Below are 22498 nucleotides of genomic sequence, written 5' to 3'. Positions count from 1 at the left end.
CCTCTGGGATCTGGGAAATCTGCAACCCACACATTTGAATTCTCCAATGTGGGGAATTTGGGGGACCAAAACAATATGCTCCCAAACAACCAACAGAGGCTAATTTTCCTATGACTGTAGCATTTTAAAAATGACTGAATGGGCTTTCCCCCCAGTCAAAAAGTGACTTAAATTGGGTTGGTTTGGGTATATGTTCGCACAGAGTCCTTTAATAGCCTACAGAAATCACTCTGGGGAACTGCATGCAACCCACATGTTGCATTTTGCCCAGCCTAGCATCGAGGCTTCTGTGTTATCATTTCATCATTGGCTTAATATCTTTCTGATGGGCTGCCATGAGGACGCCTTTCAATTTCCTACTTGACTTAAGCGCTCAAGACAACAGCATCATGTAAGCTTTGAGGAAAGAGTCCTCTTGAAGATTTACACTAGGTGTTATGCCAACATTAATATTTTTGCTGAAAGTGCAGAAAGAGATATAAAGTGCTTATTCCTTGGCTATGCAACAGCTATCAGGTTCCATTCCACAATGAGCCAAATGGCCACTGATTGGCCATAGAGATGTAGCTAGGGAAAAAGGAGTGGTGTCTGCCTTTCCATGCCTCCAGCATAAGGTGATTCACTTTAGGACTTTAGGAAATAAATATGATTTATTTTATGATATATTTTGAATACAGTACATTTTATTTTAAAAAAAGAAATAAATAAATTACTTCATCCTCACTATGTGAAGTTTGATTATCTAGAGCATGTACATGCTAAAGGTTAGGGAAAATATTCTGTATGTTGATGCCAAAACTACATGTGATGTTTCGGTTTGTTACCTGAAGGACCGCCTCTCCCCGTATATTCCGTCCCGCACCCTCAGAACATCCGGGCAGCTATTACTGAAGGTGCTGGGGGCTAGGCTCTCTTCCGTCACAAGGCGGACCTTTTCCATCGCCGCCCCGGCCCTTTGGAACACGCTGCCCGCCGAGCTCCGCTCGCTACCTCCTGGCCCAATTTAAAAAGGATCTGAAGACCTTTTTATTCCAGCAAGCATTCCCCCCATAAAAATCCTAAGGGCCTCCCTCCTCTTCCGTGGCCATGAGGATGGGCTAATGGGGCTTGTTGTTTTTATTTTTATTGTATAATGCTCTGTCTTGTTTTTAACCTATTGTATGTATAATGTATAATGTATGTAAACCGTCCTGATCCAAGGAAGGTGCGGTATATAAATAAAACTTTTATTATTATTATTTATTATTACTTACCCTGTAACCCTCAGGAAACATGGCATCCAGCTCTTCATCTGAAAGAGGTCTATTTCTCTCATCTATCTCTCTCTCCCATCGCCATGCTTGGAGCTGTTCAGGAGTCATGCTCATTATATGACCTACAATAGAATCAAGAAAATAAACTCTTTCTTTCTTTCTTTCTTTCTTGTGCCACTTTTCCCCCTACAGCAACCCAAGGAGGCTTACAGATAAAAACATTTTAAAATCTCAGTAAATTTCAAAACCATTAAAATCACCTACACACAATATAAAATCACATAAAAACCCATCTGCTCCATAAAAATCATCATGATATGAATTACCATATATACTTGACTATAAGTCATCCTCATGGTCAGGTAAAGGTCAGGTTTGAGGGCCAAAATGATGGATTTTGTCATGACCCGTGGATAAGTTGAGGGTAAAACTTGGAGGCTCCTTCAACATGTGTATGTGTGCGTACAGCAAGAGAGACTCTAATTGAGGCTGTTTGATTCAACTTTGGTTTCAGCCTTCACCCAGCCAGCGACAGCCAGGAAGAGGGATTTTTGGCCATAAATTTTTAGACTTATAGACAAGTACATACAGTATATATCAAATGCCTGCTTAAATAAAAAAAAAATCTTGGCTTGCCAACAAAAAGCAAACAGGGAGGGACCAGCCTAGCTTCTGTAGAAGGCACTCTCTTGTGTCTTTACCAAGCAAATCTATAGTCTTGGCAGGACCAAGAGAAAGCCTTCTCCTGAAGATCTTTGGTTTCTGGCTGATTTGAATGAGGAGATACGGTCTCTCAAATAGTCTGAACCCAAGAGATATAGGGCTTTATAGGTCATGACCAGCACTTTGAATTCTGCCCAGAAACAAACCAGTAGCCAGTGAAACTGTTTCAATAAGGGAGTTATATGATCCTTGTAATTGGCCTGGGTCAGCATTCTAGCTGTGGCATTTTGCACCTACTGGAATTTCTGAACAGTTTCCAAAGGTAGCCCCACAAAGAGTGAATTACAGTAGTCCAAACAAGATGTAATCAAGGCATGTGCTACTGTAGCCAGATCTGATATATCAAAAAATGGGCATTGCTGGCGCACTAGTTTCAGCTGTGTGAATGCACTCCTTGCCACTGCTGAAACTCGGACACCAAACTCAGAGTTGAGTCCAGGAGCACACCCAAGCTGCAAGAAGAGATTTCAGGGGGCCTGTAAACTCATTCAACACAGACAAAGTCCCTATTCCCTGATCTGCCTTATGGCTGACCAGGAGAACCTGTCTTGTCTGGATTAAGTTTCAATTTGTTTGCCCTCATCCAGTCCATCACTGACAGCAGACACTGGTTTAGTACAGAGACAGCTTAATTGGAGTCAGATGGAAAGGAGAGATAGAGTTGGATGTACATACTGGTGACACCACACCCCAAACCCCGGATGACCTCTCCCAGCAGTTTCATGTAGTTATTAAACAACATGGGGGACAGAACAGAACCCTGAGGGACCACAGGCCAATAGCCGGGGGGGGGGGGGAAACAGGAGTCCCCCAACAACACCTTCTGAGTTCGCCCCTCCATGAAAACTGGAACCAGTGCATAACAGTTCCCCAAGTTCCATCTCAGAGAGAAGGCTCAGGATTAACAGGGACACACTTCTCCTGCCCAAGTTTCCTTTGTAGGTCATCCATCAAGGCAACCCAAGCTGTCTCGGTGCCATAGCCTGGTCTGAAGCCGCACTGAAATGGATCTAGATAATCTACCTCATTCACCAACTCTTGGAGTTGGGAAGCTATCATTCACTCCAGAACCTAGCCCAAGAATGGACTGTTAGAGAGTGGCCAATAGTTATCCAAAATGGTGGGAACCAGGGATGCCTTTTCCAGTAATGGCCTCACCACAACCTCCTTTAAGCAGGAAGGAAATATTCAACACTCCCCTTACCCACTCGATCAGTTCCTATCTAGCTGTTTTCAGAAGCCAGGGGAGGCAAAGATCCAGTATACATGTGGTGTCCCTCACTTTTCCATGGATCCTATCCAAATCCTCAGGCTGCACAAGTGGAAACTCATCCAATAAATACAGGACAAGCAGGCCCCAAGATTACAGCCACTGGACCTGTGTCAACTACAGCATATTAATAAACATACTTGTACAAACTTATCAAATACTCTGAAATAAGGTGGGTATTTCAATTCCAGGCACAAATCCTAATGAGTGAAGTAGGAAGAAAAATCGTGGGGATTCATTCTAGCAGATCTTGTGTTCAATAATAAGCACAGTATGTTTGAATATGTTTCATTATGTTTTTCCATTTCATTTGGCTACTCTTGTGTTTCAGTCAGGGTAGTTGTATAGAGAGATAACTTGTTAACAAACAAGAAAGCCTGGTAATTCAACAAGAGAAAAGACACAGGATAAAATCCTAAACATGAAAACATGCAATCTGGCTTATTGCGATATGCAGAATTTACACCCAAGTAAACCTGGTTAGGCTATCAAGCATACCTGGTGTAGGGGTTGCCATGTTCATAGCAGGTGTGCCAATTGGTGTTTTGCCTGGAGTTAAGACAGGAGTGCTCCCACCCATTTGACTTGCAGGTGTTTCATCCCAACGTGATTTCCTTTTACTTGCTCCAGGGGTTGGTGTTTCACCAATGGAATCGCCACCTCGATCAGTACGAGGAGTTTCAGCCCATCCACTCCCATGTCCAGGAGTATCTAGAAAACAAAATAGTTTCAAATTGAATTCAGTTTGTGCATAGACAAAACTGTTTCTAAAAGCAAAAATTCATTGTAATTTTCAAAAACTTTTACATGATTTGAGCTCTGTAACAACCATCATGTTAATGCAATGGAAACCCAAGGTCTCTGGACCAACAAACATGTCAGTGAAGAAATAGATGACAAACAAGTCCACTGCATGTAATACAGAAATTACTGCTACCCATAAACTTCTGGAACATCTTGTATTCTATCAAATACCTCTTTCTGTTTTGGGAGTCTCATCCCATCGATTCTTCCTCGCACTGGAAGTTGCGCCTCCATGGCCCGGTGTTGCATGACCAGGTGTGTCACCACGTCCAGGTGTTGCAGCTCCTGCTGGCGTATGACTGGGAGTGGGATCCCATATTTTAGATCCAGGGGTTGCTCCAGGTGTCTCACTACCCTTTGCCCGGCCGGGTGTTTCATCCCAACGCAGAGATGGAGTATGTCCAGGGGTCTGAAGAAGACAGAAAGTAGTGTTATTTTATTCAAAGCAAAGCACTTGGCTGCATCATTAGTCTTAAAATGACTACCAAGTTTTTTCAGCCAACAGTCATGAAACTGATGGGAAGCAACAGTGATTGTCTTTCTTTTAAAAAATCTCCAATTTAGATTGTGGTATGTATTCAAAGCAAAGCTGCATACAAGAGGGGAAGCTATGCATTTTAAGCATATGGTTGATTTCTTACATGTGTAATTGTGGGGAGTAAGAGTTAACCCCTTCCTCTACCATATATCACTAAGCTCTGTCATTTCATTTTCCTTTTGATCCTAGCTCCTTTCCTGTAATGAAAGCTGGGAAAGGGGGAAATTGTTTATAGCCATAAGACAATACAAAATAATTGAGGGAAGTATGCATGTACATCCACTACAACTCCTTTTTGAGGTAAAGGGACCCATCCCGTCCTATATTTATTTGTGAATACAGGCATAATTCTGTTAGCAAAGCTTCTAGCAAGGAAGCTCCTCAAAATCCAAACTTTGTTGGCTTGCAGTAGAGTATTTGTAGTATTTATTTATTTTATACCCTACCCTTCTTGTGGCACAAGATTCAGTACACAATGCAATAAAGCATGAGATGGGAAAGAACAGGATTCTTCCTGCAGATGTCTATGCTTGCCTAAAGCAAAAAAGCAAACAGCAGCTACCTCCGGAATGCCTCATTGATCAAACACAAGTAGCATAAAGAAATGGGGACAGCAGATAAGCATGTCTCACCAGTTCCTCTCAGCATGTTAAAAAAGCATAGACCTATACATCTGTCCACAAAAATGGAAAACATAAGTGGAGGGTGGAGAAAGAAAAACTCATCTCAAGATGCATTTTCTCTCTAAGAAAATGTTTTTGTTTACCCATAAAAGGGCCATCTAATCTGGTTGTTTCATTTCACATGTGCAAGTTAGTTCTGGGTAACAAACTGGCTAAAACATGTTAAATGGTTACTGGTGCAGAAACCTATCCCTATCATTTCTATGTTGTATCTGCCTCTGATTACAACTTTCTGTTGAAGAAGGAATGTCCAGGAATACATGACTTCGTTAACGGAGGTACATCTGTACAGAAGATACATGAACAAAACATAGAAGTCTGTCCTGTCACATGCAGTGTAGTTCGGTCTCTATCAAAGCAGGAAGTTCAGTAAGTCCTTCTTAATTTGTTTAGCAACAAAGTCAGTTGGAACCCTGAAGACTTCAAATATACACAAAGCTATGTGCGAAGAGACATTCTGTAAACTCTGCCTTTCTACCAGTTTAGAACTAACGGGAACCCTTTTTATGAGATACATACAGGAAAGTATGTTATTTATGCAGGAATAAAAATTCACTTAGATCTTTCTGGCAAATTATAAGTTACAGCTGGGGCGGATAACTATGGAGAGTGCAAGGGCTATTTATGAACTCCTCACTCTACTCTCAAGGGACACCGTAGCATGGCTGACAGGACTGGAAGTGACATCATATCACTTCTGGTTTCATTATTGACCAATTTTTAAAATAAAATGAATGTGGTGGTCCTAGGAGGGTTAGGGGGGTGACAAAACTGCCATGTTTTGAAGGGTCTGAGCTGACTTTGGCACAAAAAAAACCCCAACTTCATTTTTTAAAAATAAGCTTCTGGGAGCTTAGGGGCCATAATTTCCAGACCCTGTTCTAGAGTCTGAATGGTGTTCTCACTGCTGGTGTAGCAGACATAGTTCAGTGAAGAGTCCTTTCTGAATTCACAGCTATGTATGTGAATCAGAACTTGGAAGTGTTTGTTTTTTTAAACTACAGCTCCTAAAATCTCCTAGCAGCATGGTCACTGCCCATGCTATCTAGATAACTCTGAGAGGTGTAGTGTAAATCAGTAACGTTTCCAAGGTCCGTTTTGAACACACAGTAATACACTTGAAGAGGTATCCATTGGCAAGCACAATGCATTGTAGCATTCAATATAACAGAAGTCACGAAGAAAATTACGAGTGTTGAACAACAAGCAATAGAGCTAGGCACGACTTATAAAACCTCCTATAACATAATGGCTTGCAACAAGACCTACTATTACTACCAACTTACCTCAGCTTGATCCCAACTAGATAATTTCTTTGGTGTGGCACCAGGAGTTTGGTCAGCAGTCTGATCCCAACGACGTTTGCGTTTTGATGGTGGCTGAGATGCAGCACCATTGACGACTTTAAGTTCACCAGCCTTAGCCTTTTCTGCAAGCTGCTGCCTAATTTCTCTCTGTTAAACAGAAAACATTTTAACTTAGTAACTTATTCACCACATATGCTTAAGTAAAAATAAACTGCACCTCTGAGCTAATGCTACATTTTCAAACCTTTGGAAATGCACCATGGTTTGAAGGACTGGAATTGTATACGGTATGGGAAATGATTTTTCAAAAGAACCATGTAATCACATAGTTTAATTTGATGTCCTACTTTCCTGTGTGTACCATATTTTACTATTATAAATGAATTCACTATATGTATTCAGTGAATTCCACATCCTTTACTCTTTTCTAATAAAAAAAAAACCTGACAGTAAAGGATGGTGACTGCATTGAAGACGCCATGGAAAAGTACCCTATACCCTCAATGTTTGCTCTTCCTTAGCAGCTGAAAGCCACTTGCCTTTAATTTTACCACTATGTTCTGATGCAACATTCATCTAGATCAGAGGCAGGCAATCTCTGAGGGTTAGGTCACCAGGCTGGTGCACTTCAAACCCAACTCACTTGCAAAGACGACATATGCTTCATGTGCACTTTGCACTTATAAGGAAAAACAGGCTCTGGGTGTAACCGCAACAGAAGAGTGAGAGAAGAGTTGGCAAATGGTGCTGAATGGTGCCAGAATTTCAGTACATGGCTTGTGGTGGAGGTGATCACCCTTGAAGCTAATGTGCTCTAAGACTTGGAGTTTGGACAATCACCTGTCCTAGTAGCCTTCTTTTGATATATTCTCCCTGTGTGAATCCTGAAAATGTGCAATTACTTATGTAAATGGTCTATTATTTATGTGGTGTGTAACAATAAGATTCTGGTTGTGGCCTGCTTACCTCTACCCTAGGACACTAAGGGAAATTTATAAATGGCTGTTCACTATGAAATACAAACAGGAGTGGGGTAGACAGGCACCAGCACTGGTGCAACTTCAGGAACTGACAATGGCCATGATTACCATGAGTGACGTCTGACATTTAGAGAAAAAAAATTAACCAACCTCTTCTTTTGTTAAATGTTGTTCACGCATAACATCCATATATGTTCTGGCATTCATTTTAGGATCAGGTGTCTTCCCTCCTGCAGAAGAGAACAGGAACAGGACAGAAGTATAATAAGTACAGGAAATGCAAAAGACCTGGCTTTTATAACTGCCCTATTCTAAAATTATATTATGTCAAAATCAATTAATGTTACTGTTTTGACTGAATTTTTAAATAAAAGATTACATGTATCTTACGTTTATTCACTTTGCTGATCAATTTAACCTGTTTGAACACAAACATAACTACAACAGTTTAAAACAAATATTTTTAAAGGAGATAAGAATGATAAAATGACAGCACAGTTAAAGAGTCTTCAGAAGTGATGGTTCCTGGGTTGCTAATCCGGAATACGTACACTTTCGTGCCTTTGTCTCCATCAGCAGTTCTGACTTCAAGCAGCAGAATAGAAGCCTAGAAAATTATCTCTTTACCATTAGTAACACTTTGGAAAGATATTTATAATCAACACATTACCTTGTTCAACCTGATAAAGCCTATGCTATCTGACTATGAACTACTGTAAACCTAAATAATGACTCAAATGGTTTTATCATACAGACCAGCATATATATTTGATGAATCTGGACAATATTTCCCAGATCCCCTTCTTGTGGAGGCATTTAAAGGGCTTCATTTAAAGAGCACTCAGTTTCTCCCCCCACTGATTCTGAAGGTATAATTACAATTGTGAGCTGATTGCAGTAAACTATAGTCATCATCAGTAAGTATACTCACAGGCAATTTTCAACATCATATGATATACTAATCTGTGCCTTGAATTTATTTTAAGCTTTAAATATTTTACAGAAGCCCAGCTATATGTAACAAACTTATCAAGGAAGCACTACTCTTAATGTTCAGATCAGCTATACAAGTAGTATAGCATTAATACTGAGGACAAAATAAAATTCTTAATACATTTTCTATGCTGAAGATCATTGCCCAATTGGCAGTGTCATTCTGACACTAGCTTTGATAGGACTTTCCTTTGGGATACTTTTTCACCATTATCTACACAGGATGTGTTGAACTGCACCCTTAAGAATGCAGACAGGACTGGCATATAGCAGTACTGCTGTAGGAAAGAAATTAAGGACAGTTAGTATGGGCCTGTGAATTCTGACAATACATGTTTATATCAATGACAATTATGCAAGTAAAATCCATATCCCTATTAATTCATGCAGGCTGAAATGCTACTTTATAAAAAAAACCTGCAACCAATTATAGTTTTAAGTAACAGGTCCCCTAAGGTTACCTGTCAACCTGACTCACCTGAGGAAAACTTCCACTAGGCCCACTACTGCCCCTTTCACTGATCTAGATTCTAAAATCATCAGAACAGACTTGAACTATTAAAAAGTATCAAAGCCTCTTAATGCTAACTTTTGCTTTACTTAGCTAAGCTTTCTAAATAATCAGAATTTGAGAATCAGCTGCTCCGGTTTGCTAGACAGCATTTTAAATGCAGCAATTCCTTTTATGTTGTAATTTTGGATTTAAAGCTTCCAGTAAGCTGGAAGATTCCTGAGCACTACACATACAAGTTGCTCAAAGTATAGTATATATAACCCAAAGCAAAAAGAAAAGAGAAACCTTTAACCCTTTGTGTTTCTATGGCAAGGCTCATTATTTTCTTGTCCTTCTACCTGGAAAGAAAATTTGTATTACAAAAGATGAACAAAATGGCAAACTATGATTTCAACCAACTCTTATTAAACTACATAAACTAAAAATGTCCTGAATTCAAAGCATGCCAACAGAAATCAAAGGGCTAAGGACAATTTAAGGAAACAAAACCAGCAGGGTCCAGTGAAAAGGTGAAAATAAGTTACCATCTGCAAAAGGATCAAGTCGCTCAGGAGAAATAATCATCATCCGTCTTCGATTTTTGTATTCATCTTCCCTATCGGCAATCTTTTGTGGACGATGTTCAGCAAATGGATCATACTAAACACCAGAGACAAAAAGGATTGTTTTTCTCATTACCAGCAATGTGAGTAGTTGTTTTGCTTTGCATGACAAGCAATTGAGCTTCATGGTAACAGTACATTTCACAGCTGCCCTCTTTTCCCATACTTTTGCTCTTTTGCTATTACAATTTGTGATGGCCTTTCATTTTGAAGCTATTTTAATTACTAATGTAATAAACCACAATAAATAATGGAAGTAAATGTTAAGGATGGTAAATACATCAGGATGAAACAGATGTATTCTAAATTTCGGTTCTAAATTTTTAACACCAACTCAGCACTATGATCATTTCCCTACAACTAACAATTATTCTTGCCTAAACACTTTTCTATGTGCCATAAAAATATGTTTCTAGCATATACTCATCCCAGCACATTTGCTGGAGTTAGGGGCACAGGATCCTAGTGAATGCTGTCTTATGTGGAAAAACCACAAATAACAAAAACACGGTGTTTTTACCTGATAGAACACCTCCTTAGGAATCTCTAGGGCCTCCAGTGCAACTTTGTGGTGAACATCTGCCAGACACTGACCACAGAATTACATTGGAGAAGCTACAAATTCCTAGTGGAGTGTTCTTGCTAAGAATCTCTAGGTACCTCGGTGCGACTTTTGGTTAAAGCTGACCACAGAGTTGCACTGGAGGACCTAGATATTACTAGAGAAAACCTATTAATAAAATCCGTGAATAGTCAAATCTACAAAAGTCAAAGCCACAAATGTGGAGGGTCGAGTGTAATTCTAAAATAATATTTTGTACTCAGCTCTCTCAGAACTGGTAGAAGAATGCTGTTACAATCTACTGTGCTACAGTGAATAATTTACCTGTTCAGTTGACTGTGGTATGTCATTAAGCAGTGCCACTGGTGCATGGTACCCAGGCTTCTTCTGACCAAGCAAGCTTGTAGAAGAGTAGTCATCATCATCCTATATGAACAACAGAAAAAAGGTTAGTCATTCATATTTCTATTTAAATTTATGTTTTGTAAGAACATTTATAATGTTTTTTTTTCATTTTAAAAAAGTTCTTTAAGGTGATTACAAGATACAAAAGGAGGAAAAGGAAGATCATTGAGTCTATAAAAAATTAATTTGTTAAAAACCAAGCGTACTCAACAGAACAACAATCATGTAAAATAATCAGGAAAACAGGTCTTTAATTGACAGTGGAAACAATCCACTAGGGGGAGCCCACCTAATCGAGGGGGGGGTCATACATGAAACCATAATTCAATATGCTGCGATTGGAAAAAAAATTATGAACTATAAAGTTGTACTGTGGCCTGAACTAGATTTTGCAAAGAAAGAAATGAAATATGCTATTTTATTACTACTCGAACAATTTAAATTTTTTAATTTTCAGGACACTTCACTAAATTACGTGGCACTTACATCTTCTAGTTCAGTTGCTGCAATTGAAGTTACATATCCAGCAAACCTGCTATCACTTCCACCATAGATCTCCTGATCATAGTATCCTGTGGAATCAAGGCCCACCCCTTGAGCTTCATCAAGGGCAGCTTTTTTGCCTTGGATTTCACGAATCTGTGCTTCAATATCTGTCATAAAGATACAAATAAAAAATGATTACATGTGTCAAAAATTCCATCTTACAAAGTATGACTGGAAATATTATACAAAGCATTTTAAAAACATTTTTGCTACAGCCTGTTCAAACTGTCCTGCTAACACAGAGAATACATGCAGAGAACTATTAATCAATATCACTTACTACTGCAATCATATTTTGCTATACAAGGACTGAGACCCTGGATGGAGAGACATAGCCAGTCAGTCAGAATTATCCCCCACTTCCTCTCCCACAGGACTCAATTCCTTCTCCAGGCCCCCAACTACAATCATTTAATGGAGAACAGGGGTCACTGGGTAAGCATCTGGCTATGTGCCTATAACCACATGCACAACAATCGTGTTCTCCGGAAACTCCAAAGGATGGCTTTGTTGTTGTGCATCCAGCTATAGGCACATAGCAAGATGATTCTGTGCCCCAATTCTCTACCAGTAACTAACTGGCTATGGGACAACAGCATGGGATAAATTATTTTTGAGGTGATTAGGCACTGAACCCATCCTCCATAACACCTCATCTCTCTGTAACAAAACAAAAAAGGCCATACAAGTATGGCACTAGGAACATTCCAGCTAATTGTAATGCAAGCTGCAACTAAAGATCATACAGTGTGCCTGCATTACACAGGGGCATGTATGCTGGAAGCCTGCGCCAGATGAAGCCTCGGCGAACCAGGAAGAAGTAATGGGTGCGCGTGCCACGAGCACAAGCCCCATTACTTCTAATGGGGCTCGAGCATACTTAGTTTAGTGCCCAAACTTTATTATCCATCTGAGTCATGACACAGAGTTAAGGGTTAAAAGGTGTACGTTGTTTTTTTTTTTTTTTTTATGATCCAAGTACTCATTCCACCCAGTGCTTAGAGAAGGGACAGTTATTTTCAGGTACCTATTTTTCTGAGATACTATGTATCTCATTCTCTTCCAGACATTAGAACAGCTAATGGCACCAGAACTCTGACACAGAAGGCTAAATATCTCACAAAAATACAGTTCCCAAAATTCCCTAGCATTGAGCCAGAGCAGTTGAAGTGGTCTCAAATGGGATTATTTCTGCAATGTGTTCTGACACTCAGAGGTGGTACACCTTCAACCATGAGATAGATGATCATCTGAATTGGAATCCTCCACTGTCTCTTTTGCTCTTTCCCATAGATACAACCAGTCCTGAATGTCACAGAAAACAGGACTGAAAGTTCATTTCTGCATAATATTCCTGCTGAGCATTCTCACAATGAGCAAAGAACATCTGGAGCTAATTAAATAGCAGTAATCACTCCAATCTTCCAAAACAAACAAAAGAGGCCACATTCTCAGTAGAGTCATGGTATAAAAAAGTCTTGGCATTTAAAGTCTTGAATGTACAGCAGGCAGTGGGCATAATATGAGGCTCTAGATTCTGCTGGGCTGATGGAAACTGCAGTACAAATCAGCATGGATTACACTGAGGGACTGTGGGAGTTGCAGCCCACCATTTCAAGGACCCTACTTTTCCCATCCCTACTCAGTTTATGCTATCTTGTTTATAAATTACATTACTGAATTTTATATCTACAAATATGCCTTAACTAACAAAGTAGATGTGTTCCTGGGATTACACCTTTAACAGAAATGCTTGTATTAAAGGCAGAAATAATGTGGAAAAAATAGAGAAGAGTTCCCACACCACAAAAAAGAAGCTTCAGCATATTGTTCATTCAAAAGTTACAATGAACTTTTGCATGTGAAATGAAGTAACTAGAACAGGTAAGTCTTGCATAAGTAAACAAACATATTTTAGGCTTCTTCCAAATGCATCCAGGAATGGCTTTTTCTTGTACTAACCTCTACTTTTCTTATGATTTTTATTTTGATAGCCAAATTTTCATAACTATACTAAAAAAACATGCTGGGTGTAGCTGAAGAGGCTGGCTCATCTGCTCTCCCCTTTTCTATTTCACTGTTTACGTATGCTGAGTAGTAGACTCTGGACACAACTGCTGTTTGCCTTGCTTGCTGTAGGCAGGCATACACAGCTACAGTAGGGTTGGTTACAAAAGAATCCAATTGCTTCCCAGCTCTATCTTTATTATACTGTTTACTGCAGATACCCTGCTGCAATCCAACCCTGAAAGTCTGTGTATTTCCAGCCCTCCTACATCATATTTCTAAACTTCCAGCTAGGCAGAGGATGAGGAAGAAAAGGGAGCTGGGCAAGTATTAAAAGACTTTGTGAATGTGAAGAACATCCCTGTAGAATTGACGTGTGAAAAACACATTTTCACTATGAAACCTAATTGGCTGGGAGTCAGAAAATTTTGGACTGAAGCCATGGACATTGTCAGGGAGGAATGCAAAAAGACACCATCTGCAGCCCAAAAGAAAAAGAAGAGAAGTAAAAAGTGACAGAAATAGGGTCAGAACTCCTAATCAGTGATTTGTGCACAAGGGCAAATACTACAATAATCAAAGCAAAGAAATAGAAGATGACAGCAAAAATAAAAATAACTCTTCCACAAGATCCAAGATTTCAAAAGGAAATTTAAACCAAGGGTGGGGATACTATACAACCAGCAGGGACATATTGCATGACCAAACAGAAATAAAAAGACGATGGAAACAATGCATGGAAAAACCATATCAAAGGGATAAAGGAATCACAGATTAATTAAAGGAAGAACAATTTGAAGGTGAACCTACAATTTTAAAAGGGAACTAAGTGGAAGCTGCACTCAGGGCACTTAAGAGAAGTAAATCACCAGGAACAGATAGCATTCCAAAAGAGCTGCTTCAATCTACAGAGAGAAAATCTACTCTACTTCTAGTAAAATCTCTCAACAAATATGGAAAACAGACTAGAAATGTTCAATATGCAACCCAATCCCCAAAAAAGGAGACACCAGGGACTGCAGTAACCACAGGAGAATTGTATTGATCTCCCATGCAAAAACTAGGGGCCTGAACAGACAGGCCAAAATAAAGCTGCTTTGGGTAACTTTGGAGGTATGCTGTTTAAATGGCACATGCATCTTAAGAAGCCAGAAGCTGCGGCAAAGCTATGTTCCAGTCCTTAGGAGTCCTTAGGACTGGAGCGTGGCTTTAGCGCGGTCTCTGGCCTCTTAGAATGTATGCATCATTTAAACAGCATACCTCCAAAGTGACCCAAAGCAGCTTTATTTTGGTCTGTCTGTTCGGGCCCAAAGTGATGCTCCAAATTTTACCACACACAGGCCTGTTACAGACTGCCAAAATAAAGCTGCTTCGAGTCTCTTTGGAGGTATGCTATTTAAATGATGCATGGGTCCTAAGAGTCCGGAGGTCGTGCCAAAGCCACACTCCATTCCTAAGCACTGGAGGGCAGCTTTGGTGCAGCTTCTGGATTCTTAGGATGCATCCATCATTTAAACAGCATACCTCCAAAGAGACCCGAAGCAGCTTTATTTTGGCAGTCTGTAACAGGCCACAGAGTAAGAAATGTCCAAGCTAGGTTCAGGAAAGGAACAGGCACTAGGGATCATACAGTGGATAATGTAAACACCAAAGAATTTCAAAGGAAAATCAACCTATGGTTTATAGGTTACAGTGAAACATTTGATTTTGTAGATCATGAAAAATGATGGATTGCTCTTAAAGAAATGGGTATCCTGCAGCATTTGATTGTCCTGATGCACAACTTGTACACAAGAGAAGGGGCTACTTTCAGAATGCAGCGAACCAGAATGGTTTCCAGTTGGCAAAGGGGTCAGGCAAGGCTTCTTTTTAACACACCATCTGTTTAATGTGTATGCTAAAAGCAGGATTAGACTCTGAGGAAGGAAGCATTAAAATTGGAGGAAGGAACATCAATGCAGATGACACTATACTACCAGCAGAAAATATCAAAGACTCGGAACAATTACTGAACAAAGCACATGGCAGGTTTACAGTTGAACATTAAGAAAACAAAACTAATGCCCATTGATGATTTGCGTAACTTTAAGACAAGGACATTGAAATAATTTATTGTTTTCCATACCTTAGCTCAATCATTAATGAGAATGGAAACTGCAGTCAAGAAATCAGGAGGAGGTTAGGACTTAGGTTGGCTATAAAGAAACTAGACAAGATCCTGAAGTGTCAAGATGCATCAATGAAAACTAAAGTTAGGACTGTCCACATCATACTATTTCCAGCTTCTGTGTATGGTTGTCAAAGCTGAATAGTGAAGAAAGTAGATACCACAGACTGCTAAAACGACAAGTAAATGAGTTCTAGAGCAAATCAAGCCTGAACTCTTCTTAGAAGTCAAGATAGCTAAACTGTCGTACTTTGGGCATATCCTGCAAAGATAAGATTCACTAGAAAGGACAATAACACTTAGCAAAGTACCGTCGGCTCTTGGTATCTGTGGGGGATGTGTTCCAGAGCCTCCCTGCGGATACCAAAATCCGTGGATGCTCAAGCTCATGTTGTCCCTAATGGTGGCATGTGCAGGTGGTCATGTCACCATTAGGGACAGTCCTTATTGTCTTGTGGTGGTGCGTGCCTGCGCCACCATTGAGGACAACAGAACTTAATGGTGGCACAGTCACGGGCACACACTGCCACTGGGGACAATGTGAGCTTACCATCTGCGGATGTCGAGGGCCAATTGTAAAAGGCAGTAGGAAAAGAGGAAGACCACACTCCAGATGGAAAGACCCGATCAAGGAAGCCACAGCGCTGAGTTTGCAAAACCTGAGCAGGGCCGTTGATAACAAGATGACTTGGAGGGCTCTCATTCACAGGGTCACCATTAGTTAACTGAAGGCAGTTAACAACAACAACAACTCTATCTGCGCATCAGTCAAGTGAGTTTACAAAACCTTTATTATTTTATCTATCCAACTAACTCACTATTTTTCATTTGCTGCACCATCATTTTATCCTGTGTACAAAGGGCTAAGAATCAATGGCTACTACTTCGACATTTGACTCTTAACCATTAAGCAAGATAGACCATCATGATGATAATGGATTACGCTTGGCTGGTTTATTACTCCCACCATAAAACAGTGGCATGATCATGTTATCTGTTTACAGTGGGCACCATACCTAGCTAGCTTGTAATACAGTCTCAGTGCATTTAGTCCTATAACTCACACCCCATTAACAATGTGCAATTACTAACAACTTCCAAGCCTATAAGAATGTTCCTTCTTTCTTTACAAAAACAGTGCTACCTTTTCTGTCCCCTCACCAAAAAAATTCACTCATGCCCTGGTCTATAGTACTATCTTCACTCATCTTCATCCACACATTCACCCAACACTCTTCTGCACCAAATTCACCACTGTACACGTGTTGTTTTATGTGCCTTAAAGTCATTCTCAACTTATGGCCACCCCAAAGCTTCATGTGGTTTTCTTGACATGATTTATTCAGTAGTTTTGCTGAGAGCGTATGATTTGCCCAAAGTCACCAAGTGGGTTTCATGGCCAAGATAATTATTGAACCCTGGTCACCAGAGTCATAGGCCAGCACTCAAACCACTAAGCCACACTGGCTCAGACACATATCGGCCTGTTACAGACTGCCAAAATAAAGCTGCTTTGGGTCTCTTTGGAGGTATGCTATTTAAATGATGCATGGGTCCTAAGAGTCCGGAGGTCGCGCCAAAGCCACACTCCATTCCTAAGCACTGGAGTGCAGATTTGGTGCAGCTTCCAGATTCTTAGGATGCATGCATCATTTAAACAGCATACCTCCAAAGAGACCCCAAGCAGCTTTATTTTGGCAGTCTGTAACAAGCCATCATTACCCTTCCTCAAATCCCTAAAGTGTAGGAGTGGGTGATGCAACTCACACCTGCCCAAGACAGCACAGCTCATGGTAATGGATGATGGGAATGGCAGTCCAGCAACATCCAGAGAGCCACAAGTTACCCAAATCTAGCTTCCTATCCAGCTTTAGAACCTACAAAAGCTTCAGGTACAGAAACAACTAAACCCTGAGGCAGAATAAATAGCACTGCACAATCTGTAGACAACTGCCCCTCTCTCACTTTATTCAGGGCAGGGTTGGCTGGTTTAAACCAAATTACAGTAGTTAAAAAGAAACCACTCCTGCTTTTTTTTAATTGATTCATATTTTCTTTTAATGTCTGGCTGTTTTTATTGTTTTCCAACCCTCCTACTAGAACAACAATGACTGTTTGAATTTAAATATTTTAACTTTAAGAGTCTACTGGGAGTTGTTCATTGTTAGACCAGAATTCAGTGTCAGTTGCTTCTTTTTAATCACTTTATTTTATAGCTACTCAGAAGTAAATCCTTCAAAAGTTCAACCACAACAACTTGTTTTAAAAGAGCACTGGAGGAGAGGTTTTAACATCAGATTGAAAACAGGAAGCAAGTGGATTTAAATGGAGAGTTGTTTCCATAGGAAGCCAGGGCTTCTTGCAAAAGGGACCAGAGAAAGAAGCAAGTGGATTTAAGTGGGGAGTTTTTCCCCATAGGAAGCCAAGGTTTGCAAAATGGAGCAGAGATGAAAGTGCTATAAAATGAGTTTTTCTGATAGACAGCAAGGGTTTGTGAAAGACTAGAGGAAGAAGGAAGTGGTGTTCAATGGAGATTGGGGCCTCAGGCTTGTTTGCTTTAGGATCCTTCTAGCACTCCTGATGAACTGGCCCTTATAGAAGTCTACCCAAGATTTCTGGGGCAGTTCTGGGATAGACATTTAAATAACAATAATAAAATTTTTATTTTTATCCCGCCCTTCCAAGCGATCAGGGCGGCTTACAAAATGCAATTTCTCAACTGATAGTCTAGTATATAAGGTAGTTCCCACATTCAATTTGCTGAATAGCCATTAATGCACTCCTCTTGTTATGTGGACACACAGATGTTGACAAGGTTCTTCACCAACACTAATGAAGGTATCAAGACAGACAAAGAGTACCACAACTTCCCTGTTTAAGGAAAGTGGTTACTTCCTCAAGTATCTTAATGTACCTTCGTATGGGCCACAGTCTAACGGACTCACTAATTCTCTGGAGCTTATAGAAGCCTTGGCTCCTTAAGCCTCCTCTGATTTAAGACTGAACCACACTCCAATTGGGACGAATGTGTTAATTTAGGTCAAGGGTCCAGCTTGCACCGTCCTTCTCCGAAATGTTTGGATTTTGGAATCTCTGCCTTGGGACTGGAGTCTGAACATGAAATTCCCTTTTGTTTTGAAGCCTGTTGTGCACAAAGCCCAGCTCCCATAGATACAGCGGACCACCAGAAAGCAAGGGCGGCCTCACTATCTCAGCCATCCATCTGGACAATTGGGGAGCGGCCCGGGCGACACCTGCGCAAAGCCTGTGCAGCAGACCCACCAGACGTGTCCTTTGGAAAGTGTAGGACACTTGAGGAGAATGGAGAACGTTCTCAAATACAGGCTAAAAACACTGGAATGCCTGCAAGTCCATGCTTCTTTGTCACGCTTAAAATGGAGGACATCTTGGAGGACGCAGACTCCCGCCTACAGGAGCTGATGCTGCTACTGACTGAGGGTGGCCAGTGGTCCTAAGCACACAGGCACCTTCAAGAAGAAAGCATGGAGGATAAACCCTATTGTTATTATTGTTTATAATTCGTTTCCTTTCAGTCTCTCCTGGTCCTCCCCTGGTTTTGGATTAAATTCCAACCAATTCTGCCCCGCGAGACAAACAGAGGGGCCTGAAAAGCAAGGAAGACCCTCTCCCTCCCTCCCTCCTTCCTAAGGCCGAGAGGGAAGAAGGCACGCCTCTTCTTGCTCCTTCCCCAAAACGGGGCAGGAGAGGAGGAGAAGCGACGACGCCATTTCACACAGGCCTGCCTGGCCCGGCCTAGGAGAGCGAGCCCTTCCGCAGCAGAAGCGGCCCTTCGAGGGGGAAAGAGCCTCCTAGGCTTAGCCTGAGACGCTTCTTCTCAGTGCCGCCGCCGCCTCCGCCTCCGAGGCCAGGAGAGAGCAGCCAAGGCTGCCTCCTCCTCCTCTCTTACCTTCGTGAGTCTTGGCGATCTTCGCCATTTTGTCGATCTCTCGGAACAAGCACAGCCAGCGAGAGCGAGGGGAGAGGAGAGGAGGGGAGGCGCGCGCTGAGCTCGCTCTCTTGACGTCAACTTCCTCCCTCGCTCTCCAAAGGAAGAAGGGAAAAAGGAGGAGGGCCGGGCGGAAATAAACACACAAATCACGACGTGCGCATGCGCAACATGGCGGAGGACGTGTCTCTGGAAACCATAGAGACCGGAGAGAAGGAGCGTCCTCGCTGCCCGCCTCTTTTGATTAGCGGGTTGTTAGGTGTGCGTCAATTCTCCCAGCGGCCATGGAGACAAGGAGACATCTGTGGTTCAGAGAGCTAGTGGGCGGGGTTGAAGGCGGGGCCATGCAAATATTGGACCAATGGGATGGGAGGATAGCACGAAAGCCTCTCTTGGGGACTAGAGTGCCCCTGGAGGCCAGGCTATGAGGGAGGGGTGTGCGGCTGGGGGCCGTTGAGAGGGAGGAGGGTTGAGGGGGCTGGAGTGGCTGGAGGGGGAGTGGAGGTGGAGGCAGGCGGAGGGAGGGATGAGGTTAGACCAAGGTCTCACTGTGTCCTGAAAGGACATCGGAAGGAGAGGGGCCACGGGGCAGGCAGAAAAGTGAGCATGCTATTTGAAACTGCTTCTGCCTTGCTTTAGGTATGGAGATTAATTTTTGTGCTACTGCTCAGTGTGATTTGAAATGCAGGCCATTATTTCTGTCACTTGAAGTTGCGTCTTTTTGTATCTTGTTGCAGCCTGCTTCTTGGTCTCCTGCTCCATTCTTTGGAGGCCTTCCTCGAGGGAGCCTTGGGCAAAGGACTAGCAGACTCTCTCCCACCCCCATAGCAAAAGGGAGGAGGGGAAGGAGGCTCTGGGGAGGATGGGCTCGAGAGTGGCTCAGCCATGCGCAGGAGGCCCTTGGAATGGATCCACCCCATAGCATAGCCATCGCGTGTGGCATAGAGTCCCTTCTTTCTTCCTCCATTTCCAGCCATTTCTGCTAAGTTTCCCCCTAATTTCGCTATCTTTGAGGGGGTCATATACCATCTGGGGGAAAATATCTTAAAATAATTCTGATATATTAAAGCTTTCTAGTCTGTTCAGGTCCTTTTGAATCTTGATCCTGTCCTCTGGGGCATTAGCTACTCCTCCTAGTGTCATCTGCCCCCAATTTTGTCCTCCAAGTCATTGATAAAGATGTTGAACAGTACTGGCCCCAGGACAGAGCCCTTGAGACCCCACTGGACACTTCTCTCCAGGGTGAAAAGGAGCCATTGTTGAGCACCCTTTGGCTTTGGTCAGTCAACCAATCACAAATCCATGTAACGGTGGCCTTGTTTTGTGTGTTTAGTGTATGTGTTTCCATTTGCACGTTCATATTTTAACAAAAGGAAATAACCCATTCAGATTAGTTTGTATTTACATAAATTCATTACTTAACATACGTGTAAATGTTATACATACTTTCACACACACTCACATGAACCAATGCTTACAGATATGCACACACTGAGTCATGCTCATTCATTCGTTTTCATTCATTCAGTCACACAGAAACAGTCATTACTGTTGTGTTCTCCTCCTCCCTCCCTCCCTCAGCTAAAGGCAGCTGCTACAAATGCCTTGCTTCTTCTTCTTCTTCCTCTCAAGGACAGAAGAGGTTTGGAAAGAGGAGGAGGGGGATCAGGGCCCCCAAGTCTCTCCCCCCTTTAGCACCACTTTAACATCCATGGCTCAGTGCTATGAGATCCCAGGATCTGTAGTTTTGTGAGATATTTAGCCTTCTCTGCCAGAAAGCTCTGGTACCCCACCAAATTACAAATCCCAGAATTCCATAGCAGTGAACCATGTCAGTTAAAGTGGTGTCGAACTGCTTTATTTCTGCACTGTGGCAAGAGCTCAAGATTACCCACAGGGACATAGCCAGGATTTTAGGAAGGGGGGGTCCAGACTAAGTGCCACCATTATAATGGGGCTTGGGCACAGCGGCGCAGCAGCACGCACCATTCATTTTTCTAATAGAAGGGGTGGTCCGGACCCCAAGAACCCCCCCCACCGGCTATGTCCCTGTTACCCAATGGGTTTCCATGGCTGAGCAGGGATCTGAATTCTAGTCTGGAGTCCTAATCCAACACTCAGACACTACACCACCCTGGCTCTCTTATAATGGATTCCTTTAACAGATCTGTGTTCAGTGGCAAAATAAACCAAATCCACACATTTCCATTAGTGAGCCCTTTCTTCATTTATTGTAGGGCTTCAGTTTTATTTATTTATTGAAGTTTCCTGGTGTTCATCATCTGATACTCCCAGTGCTCCCTTTCCACTAGATCTTTGGAAGAATACAGGAAGCTAGTCTACTTAGGGAAACATTGAAATGGAAGCTGCTTTCTGTATCAACCAATACATATTAATGACAGAATGGTCCCCTTGGGTGAGATGGGAAATTCAGTATCAAGATCCAGCTAAGAATAAACTTTTCTTTCTACCTTTCATAAGAAAATGGTTATGAACTTTTTTTTTAAATCCTTCCTTGCTAAATTCTGGAGATTTTCTCCCAAGAGATCTTATCACCTTTTCCTCTGTCTTCTATGCTCATTTTAATACATTCACGTTTTCCTTCATATGGTAAGAATAGCCAGTATGAGGAAATGTGAGTGCTAAGGGAGCTAGCAACTTACTTCATAAAACCAACTGACTTTCAAAGGAGTTGAAAGAAGAGACTTCAGGGAACTGGAGTTAACTGCCTAGAAAAAGCACAGGTATTTCAGTATACAAAGCACATATGACAGGAGCAAACTGCAACCTGATGACACATCACCTTTAAAAACTGGTTCTCCAAATATATATCAAGGGTCAAGCTCCACTGCTTTACAACTATTCCTAGAACTGCTGTCTGGTGTAAAGTTAGTCAGAGAAGCAGACCTTCAGTCCAAGCTTCCACATAATACTTGGTCTCTAAGACATGAGATGCATTTACATTGTAGAAATAATCCAGTTTCACACTGCTTTAAGTGCTATAACCCCAACCTATAGAATCTTGGGATTTGCAGTTTTACTAGGTCTTTGGTCTTCTACAGATCATAGGATTCTGTAGGATGGTGCCATGGCAGTTAAAGTGGTGTCAGACTACATTATTTCTGCAATGCAGATGTGCCCATGTTCTTCTCCTGCCTTTTGGAACAAATCAGTTTC

General features: G+C 41.7%; 2 protein-coding genes across 6 annotated transcripts in view; one reads left to right on the top strand and one right to left on the bottom strand.

Moving 5' to 3' along the window:
• The window catches only part of SF3B1 (splicing factor 3b subunit 1), a 31269-nt gene extending 11835 nt beyond the window's left edge, over positions 1-19434 (bottom strand). Inside the window, exons 1-9 of one of the 3 annotated variants that reach the window (XM_042446268.1) lie at positions 19283-19433; positions 11121-11287; positions 10554-10655; positions 9590-9704; positions 7709-7788; positions 6558-6725; positions 4222-4459; positions 3745-3957; positions 1254-1375 (exon numbers count right to left, since the gene is read on the bottom strand). In XM_042446268.1, coding sequence (XP_042302202.1) covers positions 1254-1375; positions 3745-3957; positions 4222-4459; positions 6558-6725; positions 7709-7788; positions 9590-9704; positions 10554-10655; positions 11121-11287; positions 19283-19310 — 1233 coding nt within the window. In that variant the 5' untranslated portion in view covers positions 19311-19433. Of the gene's footprint in view, positions 1-1253; positions 1376-3744; positions 3958-4221; positions 4460-6557; positions 6726-7708; positions 9533-9589; positions 9705-10553; positions 10656-11120; positions 11288-19282 lie in introns of those variants that run through there. The other 2 variants (XM_042446269.1, XM_042446270.1) reach the window with 2 other exon arrangements.
• LOC121919574 (coiled-coil domain-containing protein 150-like) overlaps positions 1-22498 on the top strand; it is a 475343-nt gene that overhangs the window by 422747 nt on the left and 30098 nt on the right. The window lies entirely within an intron of this gene.

Source organism: Sceloporus undulatus, chromosome 1 (genome assembly GCF_019175285.1).
Source record: "Sceloporus undulatus isolate JIND9_A2432 ecotype Alabama chromosome 1, SceUnd_v1.1, whole genome shotgun sequence".
NCBI lineage: Eukaryota > Metazoa > Chordata > Lepidosauria > Squamata > Phrynosomatidae > Sceloporus > Sceloporus undulatus.
This window is presented reverse-complemented; position numbering and strand designations above follow the sequence as displayed.